This window comes from Echinops telfairi, unplaced genomic scaffold, assembly GCF_000313985.2.
Source record: "Echinops telfairi isolate 266 unplaced genomic scaffold, ASM31398v2 ScPeMD7_7457;HRSCAF=8495, whole genome shotgun sequence".
Classification (NCBI taxonomy): Eukaryota; Metazoa; Chordata; class Mammalia; order Afrosoricida; family Tenrecidae; genus Echinops; species Echinops telfairi.
This window is the reverse complement of record NW_022111357.1, coordinates 45231100-45248890: the sequence shown is the minus strand read 5'-3', so window position 1 is coordinate 45248890 and position 17791 is coordinate 45231100. Positions and strand designations below refer to the sequence as shown.

The 17791-nt window shown below is 63.6% G+C and overlaps 2 protein-coding genes across 2 annotated transcripts in view; one reads left to right on the top strand and one right to left on the bottom strand.

Moving 5' to 3' along the window:
- Positions 1-4459, top strand: part of CRTC1 (CREB regulated transcription coactivator 1) — a 23994-nt gene extending 19535 nt beyond the window's left edge. The window contains exons 11-13 of the mRNA XM_045299242.1: positions 1671-1757; positions 2119-2299; positions 3713-4459. Coding sequence (XP_045155177.1) covers positions 1671-1757; positions 2119-2299; positions 3713-3924 — 480 coding nt within the window. The 3' untranslated portion in view covers positions 3925-4459. The remainder of the gene's footprint in view (positions 1-1670; positions 1758-2118; positions 2300-3712) is intronic.
- Positions 4460-8676: 4217 nt separating this feature from the next.
- On the bottom strand, positions 8677-15769 carry LOC101661187 (cartilage oligomeric matrix protein). The gene is made up of 19 exons (XM_045298814.1): positions 15685-15769; positions 15353-15438; positions 14979-15030; positions 14537-14706; positions 13734-13871; positions 13457-13531; positions 13205-13363; positions 12965-13069; positions 12752-12859; positions 12501-12660; positions 11722-11840; positions 11513-11565; positions 11232-11413; positions 10885-11063; positions 10757-10805; positions 10271-10467; positions 9407-9579; positions 8927-9066; positions 8677-8823 (listed from the first exon to the last, which is right to left on the bottom strand). The coding sequence occupies exons 1-19, from the start codon at positions 15767-15769 to the stop codon at positions 8780-8782; spliced, it is 2274 nt and encodes a 757-aa protein (XP_045154749.1). The 3' UTR covers positions 8677-8779.
- Positions 15770-17791: the final 2022 nt, after the last annotated feature.

The window sequence follows — 17791 nt, the reverse complement described above, 5'->3', positions numbered from 1 at the left end:
CCATCCCCACCCACCCCACTGCCAACTCCTGCCATCACTGCTCGGGAGAAGGAAGCTCCTGCTCCTGGGCCAGCAGCGGCAGTGACCCTGAACATGAATGCTGCGGGTCGTGTGGCATCTACACTCGATCTCCACGGTCTCCAGCCACACGTCCCCCTCGAGGACTGAGCAAGCAATAGCCAGGGGGACATCCCCAAACCAGGCAGGTCCCCCAGCTACTGCTCAGTGACCACTCAGTCACGTGTCCAGCACACATGGCAGGACAGGCGTCCCCCCATTGGTCACTTGTCAGACCCAAACTCTGAAGCAGGCTGGCTGGTCCTGTACAGAGAACAAGTGCCGTCCGTCTGACCGCTGCATCCGGGGCTATCAGGGTGGGGCGGCCCGTCCAGGGACAAGCACCTATCCAGCTCTGGTCTCAGAGAAGCCGTGGCCATGGGGCTGGATCTGGTCCTGTCCCTGTCTCTGTTCCTTGGCCGGACTCACTTCCTGCCATCGAGTCGGTGCCGACCCACAGCCACCAGGGCAGAACCGCCCCTGTGAGTTTCCTTACGGGAGTAGAAAGCCCCATCTTTCTCCGGAAGAGCAGGAGGTGGTTTCAAACTGCCGACCTGGTGTGTCGCAGCCCAGCACGTCTCACCCCTGCACTGCCCTGCCTGAGCCTGGGGGCTCCCTTTCGCACCATGTCACGCTGCTTGGCGAGGACAGGCGAGGACGAGGACGCGAGTTTCCTGTGACCACTGCCCCACCGTCCCACAGAGGGCCCTTCAGACAGCACCGGAGCTCTCACAAGCTAGAGTCAGCTGGGAGGGGCCTTCCTGGTCCTGACTTCCGGCCTCTGAGCACAGGCAGCTGAGCTGTCTCTGCATCTTCCCGGCTGGCCTCTCTCCTAGGGGCGGGAGTCACCTGCCCCTGTAGGACCTCGTGTTCCCCTGAGGTCCCTGGGTCCGCCCAGGCCCTTCTTCCAAACAAGGCCTCGCTCGGCCACGGGATGGGCAGGACTGGCGCAGCTCATGGGGAAACAGGATCCACCCCCAGCGTGCCCGCATCCTGCCCTCGCCAGCTGCTTTCCTGGCCTTGAGAAGCCGAGGGCCGTTTGTCTTCCTGGATGCCCATGTCTGCTCTCAGCCCTGCTCACTCACCCACAGCTGCCAGCTGGTCAACCCCACACTGGTCTCACCAGAGGCCGCCCCGCCCTGGCTGTGGTCCCAGTACCTGGGAGCTCAGTCAGCGTCCGCCCATCAGGGCATGCCACGGGCTTTCTCCAGATAAACCTCAGGGGTAGAAGGTCCAGGTGTTTGCTCAGCGTGTGGATGGCCAGCCCACGTGTTGTGCAACCTGTGAGGGCGGGACAGTGGCAGCGGCAACGGCTGGGAAGAGACCCCCAAACACCCTTTTCTGCGCTGAGTAGGGGAGGTGACCCCAGTCATATCTCCCTCTCTGGGCCTTGCCCTGGCGCTCCCAGCATACACCTGTGGGGGAAGGACCCCCTGTGCCCGGGGTGACAGGCTACCATGGGAGGCAGTGGCTATCCCAGGGCATCAGACACCCCCCATCTCTGCCCCTCTATCCTGAGGGTGGGGTCCCTGGAGCAAATGTCACCATCTCTCCCAAGTCCTAGAAGCCTGACTTGGCCAGAGCCCCTCACTCAGCAGCCTCTCTGTCCACAGCACACTTCCACCCTGGGCAGCGTCTTTGGGGACTCCTATTATGAGCAGCAGATGGCAGCTAGGCAAGCCAATGCCCTGTCCCATCAGGTGAGCCGGGCCCATGCCAGGGCCCAGTCCCAACAGCCCAGAACCTGTGGGGAGGGGAGTGGGCCTGGATGGTGGGATAGGACCGAGACAGGCCATATTACCTGGACACTGGGTGTCAGGGGAAGGGGGCCATGGAGTAGGGTGGGGATTGGAGTGGGCAGGCAGGGCCAGGAGAGGGTGGGGGTGAGACAGAGGCTGCAAGGCTGGGCCAGGTTGGGAGCAGGCGTTGGGCTAGGGGTGGGGTCAGGACCGGAGGAGGTGAGACTGGCACCCCTCTAGCTCATCTTCATCCATGGGGACCCAGGTGGGTGTGGGGGAGGGTGCCCCCAGGCTGACAGCCACGTGGTCCCCGGCCCCACAGTTGGAGCAGTTCAACATGGTGGAAGGTGCCATCAGCTCCAGCAGCCTGTACAGCCCGGGCTCCACGCTCAGCTACTCACAGGCTGCCATGATGGGGCTCACGGGCAGCCACGGCAGCCTGCCGGACACCGCACCTCTGGGGTACCCGAGCCACGGGGGCATCCCCAACATCATCCTCACAGGTGAGTGGGGACTGGGGAGGCCGGGACACACACTCCCCTCCAGCCGGAGAGAGACACAGCCACGCCCCACTGGGGCCTGGTTGGCTGGGACATGTGCCCATGGCGTGTCTGACGTGTCAAAACTCACACACCATGCCCAGCGTCGCTGAGGGCCTAAGCAGGGCCCCCTCCAGCACCAGGCTTAGGCCCTCCCACAGCTCCTCCCACACACACACACACACCCACCAGCTGCTGGTATGGAGAGGAGCTAGTGCGCTCCTGTGGTCCAGTGCTGGCATCTCCCAGGGGAGCCTCCTGTGGCCTGGGCTCCCCTAGAGGAGTCCCTTCAGCACAGGGGGGGTCAGTGATGTGTCCACCCACTTCCCAGATGGGGAGACGGAGGCCCAGAGCCTCATTTCTTGAAGCACCTGGGGCTTCCTGGTTTGAAATCTCTGCTGGGAACTCAGTCCCTGCGTGCCCCCCACCCTGCACTGTGTCCCCACAGGGAAGTCCTTGGCCCTCCACTGCCTTCCCTGTGCCCACACTGCCAGCCCCAGACCCGTGTGCTTGCCCACGAGAACCTCCTGGTAGCCGGGGTTGTGTGGAGGAGGGGTCCTAGCACGACCACCGCTTGGGACCAGACCAGATCACCCTCTGGGAGGGGGTGCCCCGTGGCAGGTAGAGTCGTGGAGTAGCAGCCTGGCCTCCACCTCCTTCATGCCCTCCAGACGTGGCTGAGGTGACAGTTGCCCCCGGTGAGAACTCCTGGGCGTGGGAATCCTACTGTCTCCAAGACCCCTGCTCATCAGCTGGCTTCTTAGGACACAGCGCATACTGAAATCCACCCCCAGTCCCACCAGTGTGTGTAGGGGGATTCACAGAAGCTCGAGGGGCCCCTGGTGGTGAAAGTGGGGAAGTGCACGTCTGCAAACGACAAGTGTGCAAGTGTGAGTCCACCCCGTGTCTGGGGAGAAAGGCTGGGCCGTCTGCTCCCCAAAGGTCAGCCACGGGACCTGCGAGGCCAGGTCTGCTCGGACCCGTGTGGGTCACCACAACTCAGGGTCCACTCATGGCAAATGGGTCTGTTTGGGGGGTTTGGGTTGCTTTTGAGACGCAGCCTGGTTTAAACTATCTGAATCATGGGAAACTTAGTCTCCTGTGTGGCGGTAGCCAAGGCTTTAACTCACTCTCCCAAATCAGTCACTCATGCCTGTGTCCCCCTCCTCCCTCGGCACTGTTGCCCTCCGGGGTCCCATGACCATGGGGACGGGCACCCCTGGGCTTCACACACTTCATGCCAGCGGCAGCCCTCCGAGTGTGAACGCAGACTGTCTGCAGACGTTGCCCAGTGGCCCCCGGGCAGAGAGTTACCTTGGGTGAGAGTGTGTGTGTGTTGGTGGAGGGGCTCAGCTGGGCCTTTTGTCCCTCCCCCAGTGACTGGCGAGTCCCCACCCAGCCTCTCAAAAGAACTGACCAACTCGCTGGCCGGGGTTGGTGATGTCAGCTTCGACGCCGACGCCCAGTTCCCCCTGGACGAGCTCAAGATTGACCCCCTGACCCTGGACGGGCTGCACATGCTGAACGACCCCGACATGGTCCTGGCCGACCCAGCCACCGAGGACACCTTCCGGATGGACCGCCTCTGAGCAGCCGCCGCCACCATCGCCGCGTCCACGCCGCGGTCAGTGGTCCCCACAGCGCCGCCACGCACTGGCCGAGCTTGTATTCTGAGCTTGCCATGCTGCCAAGCGCCCCCCACCCGCCCGCCCGCCCGATGCCTCCTGGTCGTCACCCACTCGCTTGTCCCAGCGTGAGGCTGCCGGCCGGGCTGGGTGGGGGTTGGAGGCCTGAGCCGCCAGCTCAAGGCCACCTTCTGGTTGTCCCTGCCCGCTCGCCTGGGCCGTCCGCTTGGCACTGGGTGGGGGTCGGAGGCTGAGCCCCCTGCCTGCCGCCCGCCCCTGCGCACTCTCGTTGCCCGCTACCCCCCTTGCCTGGGGCGAGAGTGTGTCCGTCTCAGTAGCAGAAGCATGTGATGGGGCCGCTGGCCTGGGCACCTCGAGGTGCCCCTTCCGACTGTTGTCCAGCTCTCACTGCCTCCCGCCGCCCCGCCCTCCACCACCCCAGGGAGCCGGCACCAGAGGGGACCCGGGCCCAGAGCAAAATAAACACTATTTTGACCGCTGTCTTTTCTATTTCTGAGCACACGCACGGCCCGGGCCGCACGCAGCGGAGGGGCGGTGTGGACGAAAGCAGCCCTGGCAGGAGCCTTTCCCCTGCCTCTCCCCACCACCCCTGCCCTGGCCAGTCCCTGGTCACCGCTGCTGTGAGATGCCCCTCCTGGCATCCCACCCCCACCCCAGGCCTGGAGGACCATTGGCAGATGCTCAGGGAGGCTTTCAGCATCTTCCCACCGCCTGCTGAGCTGTCCTCGGGCGTGCTGCTCCCAGTCCGTCTTGCTCTGTAAGGGCGGGTGGGGTGGGTGGGCCAGGGCCCCTCTGCTGTGGTGGTTTTTCTTTGGTTCATGTTTACATTTTGCTCGTAGACAAGAACCGAACACTCCGGCCAACCCCTGGCTGCCAGCATGTTTCAGCCCCAGCCCCCTCGTGTACATTTTCACTCCTCACTGGAATGGGTACATCCCGAGTTGTCCAGAGCACTGGGTCCGCCAGCATTTCAGCTCCCTGGGCAGGAGTCAGTTTTTATTTGAGGGGCTGTGAGGACCACATAGTGTTCCTGGCCATAGGCGTTGGGCTGGCCAAAGGGACGCTGTCCAAGCCCATCCTCCACCCAGGTTCTAGAAGGTTCCAGGTGCTTCTCGAAATGCTCCCACCCCCAGGCCAGTGATGGACCTGGGGCTGGGGCTGGGCCCTGGACCATCTCTGACCCTCTGCACTACAGACCCGTTGAGGGGACTGCAGGGTGACCCCACGCTCTGCAGCTACTTTGGAACTTGAACCGGCTCCACCCCTCGCCTGCTCTCTCTCCTGCTGGCCATGCTCAGGCTGGGGGGCTTCCCCTCTGGTACATGCCCCTCTGCCCGTGACACTATGGCTGGCCCCTGTGATGTCCTCGCCTTCTGAGAGCCGGCCCCCTTTTCGTGGTTCTTGGGGCCACGTGCGGCAGGGGCTGGGATGAGAGGTGGGGACTTTGATATTTTTTTTAAGAGAAACTACATGTAACCTGTACATAGGATCATTTGATGATTAGACTTGTACGTGGGACTTTTAAACAACGGCCTTAATTCCGTGATCTCCATCTGCCCGGCCAGCTAAGGGTCAGTGGAGGGCGCGTTGATTTGGGGGACCTATGCCCTGCTGTGCACCCCTGTGTTGTATGAGCCAGCAACCCAGCTGTCTTTGTGTTGCTTTGCCATCCAGGAGGTGACCAGTGCGCCTGAAGTTTCGCAGGGACGGGAGAGGTTGAGGCCAACTGGGAGGTGGTGTCAGCGAGTCCAGGCTCTCCCAGCTCCCGGCGGTGTGGTAGGATTGCTCTGTGTCTGTCGGGATCCCTGCCGTTCAATACGCTGAGCTGCCAGGCCTCTCCGAGACAAACAGCTGGCAGGAGCAGTCCTTTGTTTGGTGTAAAAATACCATGGGGGACTCTGGAATCCGGTAGATAGGCCTGGTGCCTTTGTCATCATTGCATGGAGCAGGCCAAGACACTCCAGTTTGTCCCCAACCTGGCCAAGTTCCCCAGTACAGGAGCTGACTGAGAGCGAGCCTCCCCACCACACCACCCAATATATCCCTGCCTCCGTTTCCCCTCCAGTCTTGGGTCTTCAGGAACAGAGGGCTTGCTCTCTCATTTGGCACCTGAGCCAAGGGGACCTGGCTAGCTCCCCACTGTGTTATCAGAAGAGGGGTTTGTGCCCTGGGAGGCTGCAGGACGGGGACCAAAGATCTTATGGGGTGCCACCACCACCCCCGGTCACAGATAACAGGCAACTGGGTGAGACACTGGCTCCCCACACTGCCCTTAGATGTGGAACAAGCTGGTGCCGTTGGCCCCTTCCTGCCCTCTTGCACACCCCAGCCCTCCTGAGGCCTTCCCAAGAGGGTAGGGGCCAGGCTCTCAGAATGGAGGCTGAGACCCGTCAGGATGGCCTTGTCCACACTTTGTCAGAGTCAGGAATTCTGCAGCTGGCGGCACCCAGACACTGGGTGGCTGCCTAGTGAGAGGAAGCCCATCACATGGGCGCCCGACGGGTGGGCCCTTCTATAGAAGTTCGGGGCCCCCCTAGCACAAGGCTGTGGGTGCCAGGGTGAGGCGAGGCACGTGGAGGGGGGAACCTTCAGCTCAAAGGACATCTCCACTGGCGCCTGCCTCTCACTGGCTCTCTCGCTATCCTGCGCCCCCTGAGGTCCTGAGTCACGGTCAGGGAGGCATGGCCCGGTGTTGGGGCAACGGTGCCCCCAGGAAGGTGCTCTGGTGACACGGTTGTGTTGGGTTGTGATCAGAAAGGTCCGCAGTTCAAAAGCGCCAGTTGCTCGGGGGAGAAAGATGAGGCTGTCATCTGCCATAAATAGTGACCATCTCGGACACCCACAGGGGCAGTTCTACCCTGTTCCAGGGGTGCTGGGAGTCGGATGGCAGTGAGTTTGGTGCCCCAGGATGGCATCCCAAGGCTGGGTGTAGTTAAGTGACGTGAGACCTCCACGCGGAGGGTGAGGCCCCACGGATCTCAGGCTGTCCCGTCTGGTCTGACGTGGAGACAGACCTGAGTCTGGGCCCGGGCCTGGCATTGGCTACAGCAGAGCTCAGCACCTGCTGCTGAAGGCCACCTCCACCCACTGTCTTGGGCCTGATGAGCCAGTTAGCATGACCCTTGGGAAATCCAGAGGTTTTGAGGAGGTAGGGGACCAGCCCCATTCTGGCCCTTCCTTTTACTTGTGACCAAACATTAACTATGCACCTGCCCTGTTCTGTGTTCCCCAAAGCTGTCTTGGCACCCCAGTCTTGGCTCAGGCTGAATGGAGTGGGTGATGCCTGGCAGTACAGAGGGGTCTTGCCTCTGTCCTCCTCCGTTCTGGTCACCCTCACCAGGCCCTGGAGGCACCATCCACTGTCGATTCAGGGGCCTCTGCAGAGTCTAGGGCATTGGGGGACCCAACATGCAGAAACCCAGTGCGGGAGGAGATGCTCAGTGCTGGGGCTGGGGCTGGGAGACATCAGAGGGGTGACAGTGCGGGGGCCCAGACTTGGAGGGCCTTGTTGTGGCGATAGAACCCCCTTGGCTTGGAGCTACAGGTCTGCCCTGAGGTCGTGAACCACTATTCATCTGGGGCACAGCAGGGGAGCCAGGGCCCCCCTGGGGGGAGCAGCATGCTGAATGCATTATACCCTCTAGGCCCCCACTTCTGGGGGTCTCCCACGCTGTGCAGCCCCTGACGTCCTCCTATTGCTCCTGGGCAGGCTCTCTGCCTGGCCAGCGGTGGTCAGTGATGGGGAGAGGCCCCCTCAGCCTCCACAACCCTGGCCAGGCACAGGCAGGCCTCACCCCTGCGCGGGCTGTGGTCACTGCTCTGATCATTGCTCCCCAAGAGCAGGGAGGTGAGACACCTTGCTCCCTGTGGCCTGCCCCGTGGTACCTGGCTCCACTCACAAGGGCGTGGAGGGTCAGGGCCACGCTCTGCCTAGCCAAGTCTTCAGTGGCTCAGAGCATTCAAAGATGGGGAGCAGGGCTGGAGTCGGGGTGAGCGCCTGCTGCAAGGGTCCTGTGTCCCCAACTACAGGGGACTAGAATTTGGGGGCAGTTTTGCGCAGCCTCATTAGCCCAGCACCCTGACTGGGAGGCAACCATGTGCCCCCCACCCCTCGGTAGGAATTCCCAGGGGCTGGGTGCCCCGCTGATATATGCAAACCTGTGGCCTGCCCTTCCCCCAGCATGTACTGTGGCGGCGGGGTTGGCGGACTGGCCGCCCTCCTCCCTCGGCGTGGATGCTTCTGTCTTTGTACCTTTGCATCTTTGTAATGAAATGTAATAAAACTCCGATGTTTTCCGTCTCTGCCTCATCCTTCCTTCCAATCCCTGTCCGCCCCCTCCAGAGGAGCCAGAGGCATCCCCAGGGACCACCCATGGCCCTGTGTGTGAATTTAGCAAGGCCAGTGAGCCGCTCATTGGGCCCAATGTCTGGCCAGGGGTGGACCCTCAAACTTAGGTCCCGGAGAGTCCCACTCCTGGGTTCTGGGGCATATGACCCAAGGGCCCACGTGTGGCCATCGCACGCATCGGAGACGGGGGTTGGGGTGGGGGTGATGCGCGCAGTGCAGGCCTAGCGGGAGCAGGGCCTTTCTAAATTGGGCCAGAAGCGCTCAGTCCACTGCAGGATGCTCGGGTACACTGGAAACCCCAGTCCAGCCCTCTGCAGACAAGCAGCAGCACCGTTCACACACACACACACACACACACCGCTTTATTTCGCCCTCTCACAGCCCCCCTCCCTTCTCCAGACTGAGGGGCAGTCCGCAGCTCTTCCCATGGAGAGTCCCCAAACGCAGTCTCTAGGCTCGCCGCCGCTGGGCCTCATAGTCTTCGGGGATAGTGTCTGCGGAGGGGCGTGGCGAGGGGAGGGAGGCGTGGTCAGGGGCGTGGCGAGAAGAGGGGCGTACCCACCCGACCCGCCCCAGTCTCCCAAGCGCGCTGCTCACCGTTGCAGCGATAGCGCAAGTTGGCCCAAATGATGTTCTCTTGGGAGAAGCAGAAGACCCCCAGCCGGCCGCCCCGCATAGTGGTATCCAGTATCACATTGCTGTCGGCCACCAACTCTGGACCCTCGTAGAATCGCACCCTGAGCGGTGAGAAAAGGCCAGTGAGGCGGGCGGGAAGAAGCCCACCCTCTAAGCCCTCAGTGTACCTGCCCGGGTTACAGGACCCCCCACTTGGGGGTGGGCATGGGGGTGGAGGGCTGTCCGTGTCAGCATGGGTGGGGCCCTGACTTAAGCATGACTTAGGAACCAGTGTGGAGCTGATCCTCCAACCTCCTGGAAGGACAGGCAGGGCGGGCAAGACCCACTGTGTGCACCTCCCCTCCTCATTCCCGCTCACAGAAAAGGAGACCTGGGGCCCCGGAGGTGGGGCAGGGTGCAACCAGGAGTGATCCGGCCCATTTGTGGGCTGGGGCCCCCCACCTGATGTAGCCCACTTGGGGCCTGTGCTGCAGGAACCAGCGGTAGGACGTCTTGTCCTTCCAGCCCACGTTGCGAGGGTCCTTCCACAGCAGCCGCACCTGCGCCGCTGTGTCCCCCGTGTGCCACAGCGCATTCCGCAGCTGCTCCCCGGGGCCCGTGGACGACTTCACGGCCTGTCACCCCGACAGAGACAGTGGGGAGGGGCTCAGATGGGCCGGGTCAGCATAGCCCCCCTCCCAAAAGCCTGACAGGGTTGTAGGGATGCTAGCTGGGGGGTGGTGGTGCTGGATGAGGCCCCCCAGGAGCCTCCTCGATGCCAAATGGGGGCTTTTAGTGGGTTATGGGGTGGAGTTGGCCTTGGGGCTTGTGAGAGGATTTGAGAGCTGGACAGGTTTGGGGTCTGGGAGGGTGTGGGGGACCTGCAGGGGGACCTTAGCACATTTTGAGGGATCCACTGATGAACCATAGTCTGAGGACCCGGAGGAACTGCTGAAGGGTTTCAGGGCTGTACTGGGGTTGGGAGTCTCGTGAGCCATTTGGAAGTGCTGAGAGAAGGTTTAGGGGTACGGGGGAAAGTTAGGGGACCCAGAGGTAGTGTTGAGGACTTATGGGAGGATTAGGGTCTGTGGAGGGGTCTAAGGTCATGTAGTAGTGGAGCTGGAGGCCTGGGAGTGCCTGCAGGCTTTGGGAGTGCCTGGCAGGTGGGTATGTGGAGAGAGGAAGAATGTTCCAGAAGGGAGGTCTTTGGGGGAGGTCAGGGTGCTGGTGGGGCTCCAGGGAGGTCAGAGGTGGTGGAGGAGAGCATTGAGGAGAGGTCTAAGGGCCCCCCAGGGACAAGGGACACAGGCCTGGCACCCCTCCCACCTTGAGCTGGATGCCTGGCTCGGCCACGGCACGGAAGGGGTTCGCCTGCCAGTACGTCTGCTCCATCTGCTTCCACATAACCACGTAGAAACTGGAGCTGTCTTGGTAGCCGAAGATGAAGCCGGCATAGTCATCGTCTGTGATGGTGTTGACGTGGAATGTGCCCTCAAAGTCCACGCCGTTGAAGGCCGTGTAACCTGCAGGGAGTGGGGGGAAGAACGAAGGCTACCTGTCGGGTCTACCATCTTTGCAGGCCCTATGGACACTCAGAATGGTCCAGAGCATCGACCCTCCAGGCGCTGGGTGACTCGGCACCCTGGACACAGCCAAGGCCATAGAGGTCGACTCCGCCTGTCTGGGGTCCAGATGTGGCTATGGCCCCAGAAAATGGTCCAGCCCCTCCCATGCCCAGGCAGCAGCAACCAACCGCCCCTCCCAGACCCAGGCACAGCATCGCTGGCTACAGCTTGCCAGCCAGCATCTCACCTACTGCCAGTCCAGGGTCACTGTTCATGGTCTGCACAATCTCCATGCCCTGTTGGTGGGCCAGGAAAGAGGGGAGTCAGGCTCTGGCCCTGGCGCCCTGGGCTCCCCGCCCCCAGCCCCGCCCTCACCTGGTTCAGCACCACCCAGTTGGGGTCGATCTGTGCATCACCCTCAGGGTCCAGCACCACTGTCTGGAAAGCCCTGAAGTCGGTGAGGGTGACCTCGGCGTTCTCAGGGCACACGTCGATCTTGTCCACCACCTTATCGGCATCAAAGTCACCCTGGCATGCATCCCCTACGCCGTCCCCTGGGAGAATGTTCAAGCCCTCAGGGCCAAGCCCTGCCACTCACCTCCACGGCCCACCCCCTGGGTCCCAGGCTCTGCCCAAAACAGAGACCCGGCTCGCGCCCACGCAGACACGACACAGGGTCCTGTCACGCGCACCCAGTTCTGCCCTACTGTCCTGTGCCTTACCGTCCGCATCCTCCTGGCCTGGATTGGGCACCACTCGGCAGTTGTCCCGACTGTCGGGCACCCCATCATTGTCGTCATCGTCATCACAGGCGTCTCCCTGGCCATCGTGGTCTGAGTCCTGCTGGGCACTGTTGGGCACTGTGGGGCAGTTGTCCCGGGAGTCCTGGTGCCCATCCCCATCCCTAGGGTGAAGGGACAGAGCCGTGATGAGACTCCCAGAATAGCCTAAGGGGCACTACCCGATCCTGGGCTTCTACACACACAGAGAACAACCGCCTTACTGGTCTTGGTCACTGTCGCAAGCGTCTCCCACAAAGTCGTGGTCCACATCTCTCTGGGGAGGGAATGACCACAGTCAGGGCAGAGGGCCCCGGAAGCCTACCCCTATCCCAGCTCAGAGCGGAAATCCTACCAACGCCAAGGGCCACCCAGACTGGGCACCAAGTGGGGAGAGAGGAATGGCCCCACCCACTGGCTGTAGCACCCCTACCTGGTCAGAGTTGCTTTTCTGGGGGCAGTTGTCACAGGCATCTCCTATGCCGTCACCATCGCTGTCCTTCTGGTCCGTGTTGGGCACTCTGGGGCAGTTGTCCATTGTATTTCGGATACCTGGGGGGTGGGGGCAGGGAGAGAGGTCAGCCCCGGGAGATAAGGGTGTGCCAGATTGACCTCAGCAGGGTCAGGGCACAGAGCTTGCCACCCCTGGCTCCCTGTGGCTGGAAAGTTACATCTCTCTAGGACACCTGCCTGTGCCAGCCTCCAGCCTGGGGGGTTAGGGTGGCTGTGGAAGGGCCCACCATGATGGTTTAGTGTTGGACTCTGATCCACCAGGTCGGGAGTCTGAAACCAGGATCGGATTCACGGGAGAAAGACTCTCTACTCTGGTGAAGAATTCGTTTTGGAAACTCACAGGGGCAGCTCTACCATGTCCTAAGAGATCGCTGAGTCAGCACTGACTCGATGGCACTGAGAGGGGGTGGAGGGCACGGAGGGGAGAGCAACAGTCTTCACAGGGTCAGCTCAGCTGGGTCCCCACCGCCCTGCGGGAACCACACTCCCTCAGCCTGGTTTCCAATCCCTGGCTCTAAACCTTAGCTCACTCCTAGCTGCTCAGGGAAGTGCCCGCACAGGGACCACTGGCCTACACTCCAGCCAGGCTCTGGGGCTGTGCTCGCCTCTGGCCTCCGCTTGCCTCCCCACCCTACCCAAAACTCACACTGGACCCCAGGCCCCACTCCCTCTGCCCCCTTCCCGCGCTCGAGCGCTCACGGTCGCCATCCACGTCATCGTCGCAGGCGTCGCCGCGGCCGTCCAGATCTGTGTCCTTCTGGTCCTCATTTTTCTGGGACCGGCAATTATCGCACGCGTCGCCCCACTTGTCGCCGTCCGTATTGCGCTGGTCTGGGTTTCGCACCAGTGGGCAGTTGTCCTGGGTGACGAGGGGGGTTAGGGGACCAAACGATGGGGACAAGGTCACTCTCAAGTTCCTGCCCTTCACCAAGCCCCGCCCTAGGCCCCACCTCCTCGTTGAGGACCCCGTCTCCGTCGGCGTCGGGATCGCAGGCGTCTCCAATGCCGTCGCGGTCCACGTCCTCCTGCCCTGAATTGGGCACGCTGACACAGTTGTCCTGTGGGCTCGGGAAGAAGGCGTGAGGGCGTGACCCGAGAGGCCAGGCCACGCCCGTCTCGGGGAGCCCCATCTCGCGGCCCCGCCCCAGGCGTACCCCGCTCACCTTGCGGCACTGTGGCTCCGAGCAGCGTAGCTTCTCATCCGGGAAGCCGTCCAGGTCGGTGTCACGGCCACAGAGGAGCCCGTTACCAGCCCAGCCGACCGCGCACTGCGCCAACAAGGGAAGTGGGTGCGCGCCCCCTCCGGACGGCTCCCGCTTCCTTCAGGCTGCCCGCCCCCAGCCCTAGGGTCGCCTCGTGTCCCCCTCCCGGACCACATCCCTGGCCTCTTCGCCCGCACTCACGACGCACGACCGGGAGCCGTCGCGCTCCAGGACGCAGTCGGCTTTCTCGTGGCACGGGCTGGGCGTGCCGTCGGGACAAAAGCGCTGTGCACGCCGCTGACAGCCAGACGCCTGGTCGCCGACGAAGCCCGGCTGGCACGGGCCGCACTGGAAGGAGCCCTGCGCATGGCCGCGGGCGGTCAGCAGGGCTACAGGCTCTTCCACCCCGCCCCTATACCGGTGCCCACCTCACCCCGGCCCCGCCGGACTCACCCGCGTGTTGACACACACGGAATTGGGGACGCAGTTATGCTGCCCGGTCTCACACTCGTTTATGTCCGTGCACACCTAGGGTGCGAAGGCGTGGCACCGAGGTCACCGCGCATTCAGACGCCCGGCACGTCCGCTTCCCCTCACCCCTGCCCGCGCCCCCGGGCCTCAGTCCCTGCCTTCCCCGCCCCTGCGTCGCAGCCAGGCTGAGAAGGTAAACGTTTATGGAACAAAACGCACCCTGTGCAGCTGGGGGACTGGCGCGCCCGGCGCCCCTCACCTGCTTGTTGGCCTTGGCGAAAGCCAGCCCCACGCCCTCGTGCGTGGCGCCGCTGTACCCAGGCGGGCAGGCCTCGCAGCGGAAGCCGGGGCTGGTGTTGACGCAGCGGACGCGGGGAAAGCAGGGGTGGGCGTTACACTGGGGGCAGAGGGGGGCAGGGTCAGAGCGCGGCGCCTCGGGCACGTCCGCGGCGCGAACGCCTTCAGTCTGGGTGCAGGGGCGGGCAGGGGGCCATGATGCGGCAGAGGCCGGCTTCCCAGGAGTGAACCTGGCTTAGCCCGGTTGGAGAGGGGAGGGGCACCGCGGCGCCTGGAGGGGTCTGCTGTCCGATTTGGTGGCCCGAGGGTTCATCAGCCGGGCAAGGGGCTGCGGCGGCGGGCGTCCCCAGCGGCTGGAGGGAGTGGTCGTTGGGACCGCCGAACCCGGCGGTTGGGGGGTAGTCGAAACCTAAGGAGCCCGGAGGTGGGGGGGTCGTCGAGATAGGCGCTCCCAGACGGTGAGGCTCCTGGGGGCGGAATCACCCCAGCAGTCGGGGGTTCATCTGGGCCCAGAGCCCCGGGCGGTGAGGGGGGAACTATTGGCGCGGTCGGGTCCTCGGGACCGGCCCCTCGGGTGGCAAGGGAGGTCGCCCCGGCCGGATCAACCCGGCGGCGGGGCGCGTAGTCGGTTGGCACCCCCAGGCGGTGGTGGGGTTCGTTGGGGTTCCGCCCCGATGGCGGGGCTCTTGTCCGAGCGAGGGTCGTGGGCGGGGAAAGCGGCCGCCCCCGGCGAGGGAGGAGGGGGCGGGGTGGGGGCGGGCGGACCTCGTTGACGTCTGCGCAGTGGGAGCCGTTGCCCGTGTAGCCCGCGGGGCAGGGGCCGCAGCGCGCGCCGCTGGCCGACTCCGTGCAGACCACGCCGGGGAAACAGGTTCCCGGGCCGCAGCGGGGCAGGGGCCGCACGCTCAGGCCCGGGGTGAGCACCGGCTGCATCCCTGCGAAGGGGCGGGCGGGCAGGTCACAGCCCCACCCCGGGGCCCAGGTGACCCCAGCTCCTCTCCTGGCCCGAGGCCTCTCTCCCAGTCCCCGTGGCTACTGCCCGCGCCGCGCGTCCTCGGTTGCCTTTCCCACGGTGTGTCCCCCTTCCGCGCGCCTACGCGGGCGCGGGCTCCCCGCGCTCCGCCCGTCTCCTTCCCCTTCCGTCTCTCACAGTCCCGGTCTCCCCTCCCCGCGCCCCTGCCCTAGCCGCCCGCCCTGCGGCGCTCACCGCAGGCGTCACACTCCATCACCGTGTTCTTCAGGAACGTGATTTCCTTGACCTGCGGGGCGGGGAGCGCTCAGCGGGCCCTTTCCGATCCCTGGGGCGCTGCCCGGGCTCACCACGCGCTGTACGGACCACTTTGACACGGAGCGCCTTGTGCCCCCGCCCCTCCCCGCTCCCGGGGACGACTCTCCCCTCGCCTCCTTGGTCCCCTCACCCCTTCCTATCACCCCCATTTCCTTGCCCCACCCCCATTTGCACCGACCTCCCTTCCTCCAGGTCCTTCCCCGTCCCTTATCCCTCACCTGGCGCCCGCCCTGGACCCCTCTCCCCTGCGCTCCCCACTGCACCCCGCCCCGAGCCCCCCTCCGCCCCCGCACCTGCTGCCGCAGCAGCTCCCGCACGTCCTGCAGTGCCGCGTTGGTCTCCTGGAGTTCGCGAAGCATCTGCGGGGCCAAGTCTGCGCCTGCGACGACAGGGGTCGCTGGTGAGGTACCCGGAGACGGGTATCCCGCCACTCTCCGCCCCCATGGGGGACCTGGGACTCCCCGCTGCGTTCCCCTCCAGAACATGGGGCTCCAGCCTCCCGCAGGCTGCTTTTTCCACCCCCCAGCACACAGTCTGCGGGGGCCCCAGGAGACGTTCCGCCCGAGGGTCCGGCCCCCCGCTTCTGGGGAGCCAGCAGCGGGAAGCCCCGGGGAGCTGGGCTTACCCGGCGGGAGCTGGCCCTGGCCCTGGCCCGACGCACCCAGGGCTCCCAGGGCGAGCAAAAGAACGCAGGTGGCGGCACGGGCCATGGCGGGGCTCTGGGCGTTCAGCACGCTCTGTTGCCCACGAGGTCGCAGGGCTCATTTATCTGGCGGTCAGGCACGGCCCACCGGCGGCCCTGCCCAGCCCTAGGTAAACAGACGGGCGGGGCGCCGCTGGCCGTGCTCAACCGCTCGGCCCGCCTGCCCAGCTAGGTGGCCGGTAGCTGTGGCTGAACTGGGACACGGGGAAACTGAGTCAGGGGGGCTGTGAAGTGGGATGGTGAGTCGGGGGGCCAGACTGGACCAGCCCTCCCACTCTTTTATTAAGTGTCTGCTGTATGCCAGCGGAGCTCTGCGGACCCAGTGGGTTGGCCTGCCAACCGAAAAGCTGGCAGTTCGAAACCAGGAAACAGATGAGGCCCTACCACCAGGGGATGTTTACATCCCTGGAAACCCCGGCGGGGTGCGGGGGCTGGGGGGCAGCTCTGCTCTGTCTGGTAGGGTCACTATGAATTGGAATTGAGCATGGGTTTGTTTTGCTTTAGCTGTGTGCCAGGCCTGGGGCACAGCTGGCAGCGGGGAAACAGTCCCAGTGGATGGACAGCAGTTTTTCAAGTCAGGCCCACCCATCCTCCACTCCCTCCTGGCTTGCTTCTCCACCAGGCCAATGGACCCATGAGGGGCCTCTGTGCCTCAGTTTCCTCCCTGGTAATATTGTCAGTGATGATAATAATACTGGTTCAAGGGCGGTGATGGGAGGGAGGGAGGAGCCATGAGCACAAGGACCCTCAGTCTCCCTGCCCAGGTCCTGGTTTCCCCAGATGGTGGCAAGAGTCCCCTGTCTCCTCCCTGAAGTCTCCCAGGGCCAGAAATCTGACGGCCCTGGGTTCCCACAGCCCACTCTTCTCCGTGCCTCAGTTTCTTAGCCTGTGATTCCGTTTCCCTATGCAATGAGGCCTGCGTGCTCATCACCATCTGGGATACGCCACGCCCCCCGGGGAGGGGATGGCAGGAAGGACTCTAGTGTCCGAGGCCCCAGGGGGTCCTCAGGGCCTCTGTCTGTCCAGGCTGCAGTGCATCCGAGAGCTGGTCCCACATGCAGTAGGGATGTCCCACCGTGAAAGAATGGCTCATTGGGACAAGACCAGCAGCCACTTGTAAGCTCCTCTGGAAACACCTCAGCTTCCTGGACAGAGTCAGCAGGGGGAGACTGAGGCCTAGAGAGGAGAAGCACCCAGCTTATGGCCCCTTCAAAGGGCAGGGCAGAAGCCAGGGGCCGCAGAGAAGCCTGTGAGCTCCCTGGAGGCAGCGGCGAAGGGGACCCAAAGGAAGGCGAGGCCTCAGGTCAGCACAGGAGGGAAACGAGGGCAGAGGGGAGTGCTTAGGTAAAGACCTGGAGACAGGAGCTTTTCAGGCACATTTATGTTTGTCACAGGTGTGCCTCGAGTTTGTCTCGCTCTGGGTAGTGACCCACATTTACAATAGGTGTCCCATAGCTAACCCTCTTGGCTTCGTCCTCCAAAGCCCCAAACGCCATCTCCTGATGGGCACCAGGGACACAGTGTCCGCAAGTCACACCTGGTCCCTCCTTCTGGGCGCAGCCTGTCCCTGGGGAAGCAGTTATAGTGGTCACCCACAAAGCTGAGTGAGGAGGTGCCTGACCCCGTCCAGAGCTGAGAGGCAGTCAGGGCAGGCTTCCCAAAGGAGGAGGAGGAGACCTGGAAGACGAAGAAGCACGTGCCAAGCAGAGAGACGGTGGACAGGTGTCCCGGCCGAGGGAACAGCAGCAAAGGCCTGGAAGCAAGAATAAGCTGACACGTGTCGGGAGTGGGTTACAGTGCAATCCACAGAAGCCACAAGGTGGCCACAACCCGTGTCCATGAGCACGTGACTGCATACACACAGCACGGCCCTAAAGACAACTGAAGTCCAGATATATTCTACTACACGGATGAACCGCCCAAGCACATGCAGCAAAGTAGGACCAGCACTAAGGACTGGTGTGGTCCATCCCACTGAAAGCAACTGCCCAGTCCATCCTGACTCATCCTGTGAGGTCCAGCAAGTCGG

Excerpts from the sequence above, each read along its gene's own strand:
- LOC101661187 (XM_045298814.1), bottom strand. The coding sequence starts at position 15,769 with ATGGCCCGTGCCGCCACCTGCGTTCTTTTGCTCGCCCTGGGAGCCCTG. Across the intron at positions 14,707-14,978 it reads GATGGAGTGTGACGCCTGCG|GGATGCAGCCGGTGCTCACC; the intron begins GTGAGCGCCGCA and ends GCCCCTTCGCAG. Across the intron at positions 10,468-10,756 it reads TGACCCTGGACTGGCAGTAG|GTTACACGGCCTTCAACGGC; the intron begins GTGAGATGCTGG and ends CACTCCCTGCAG.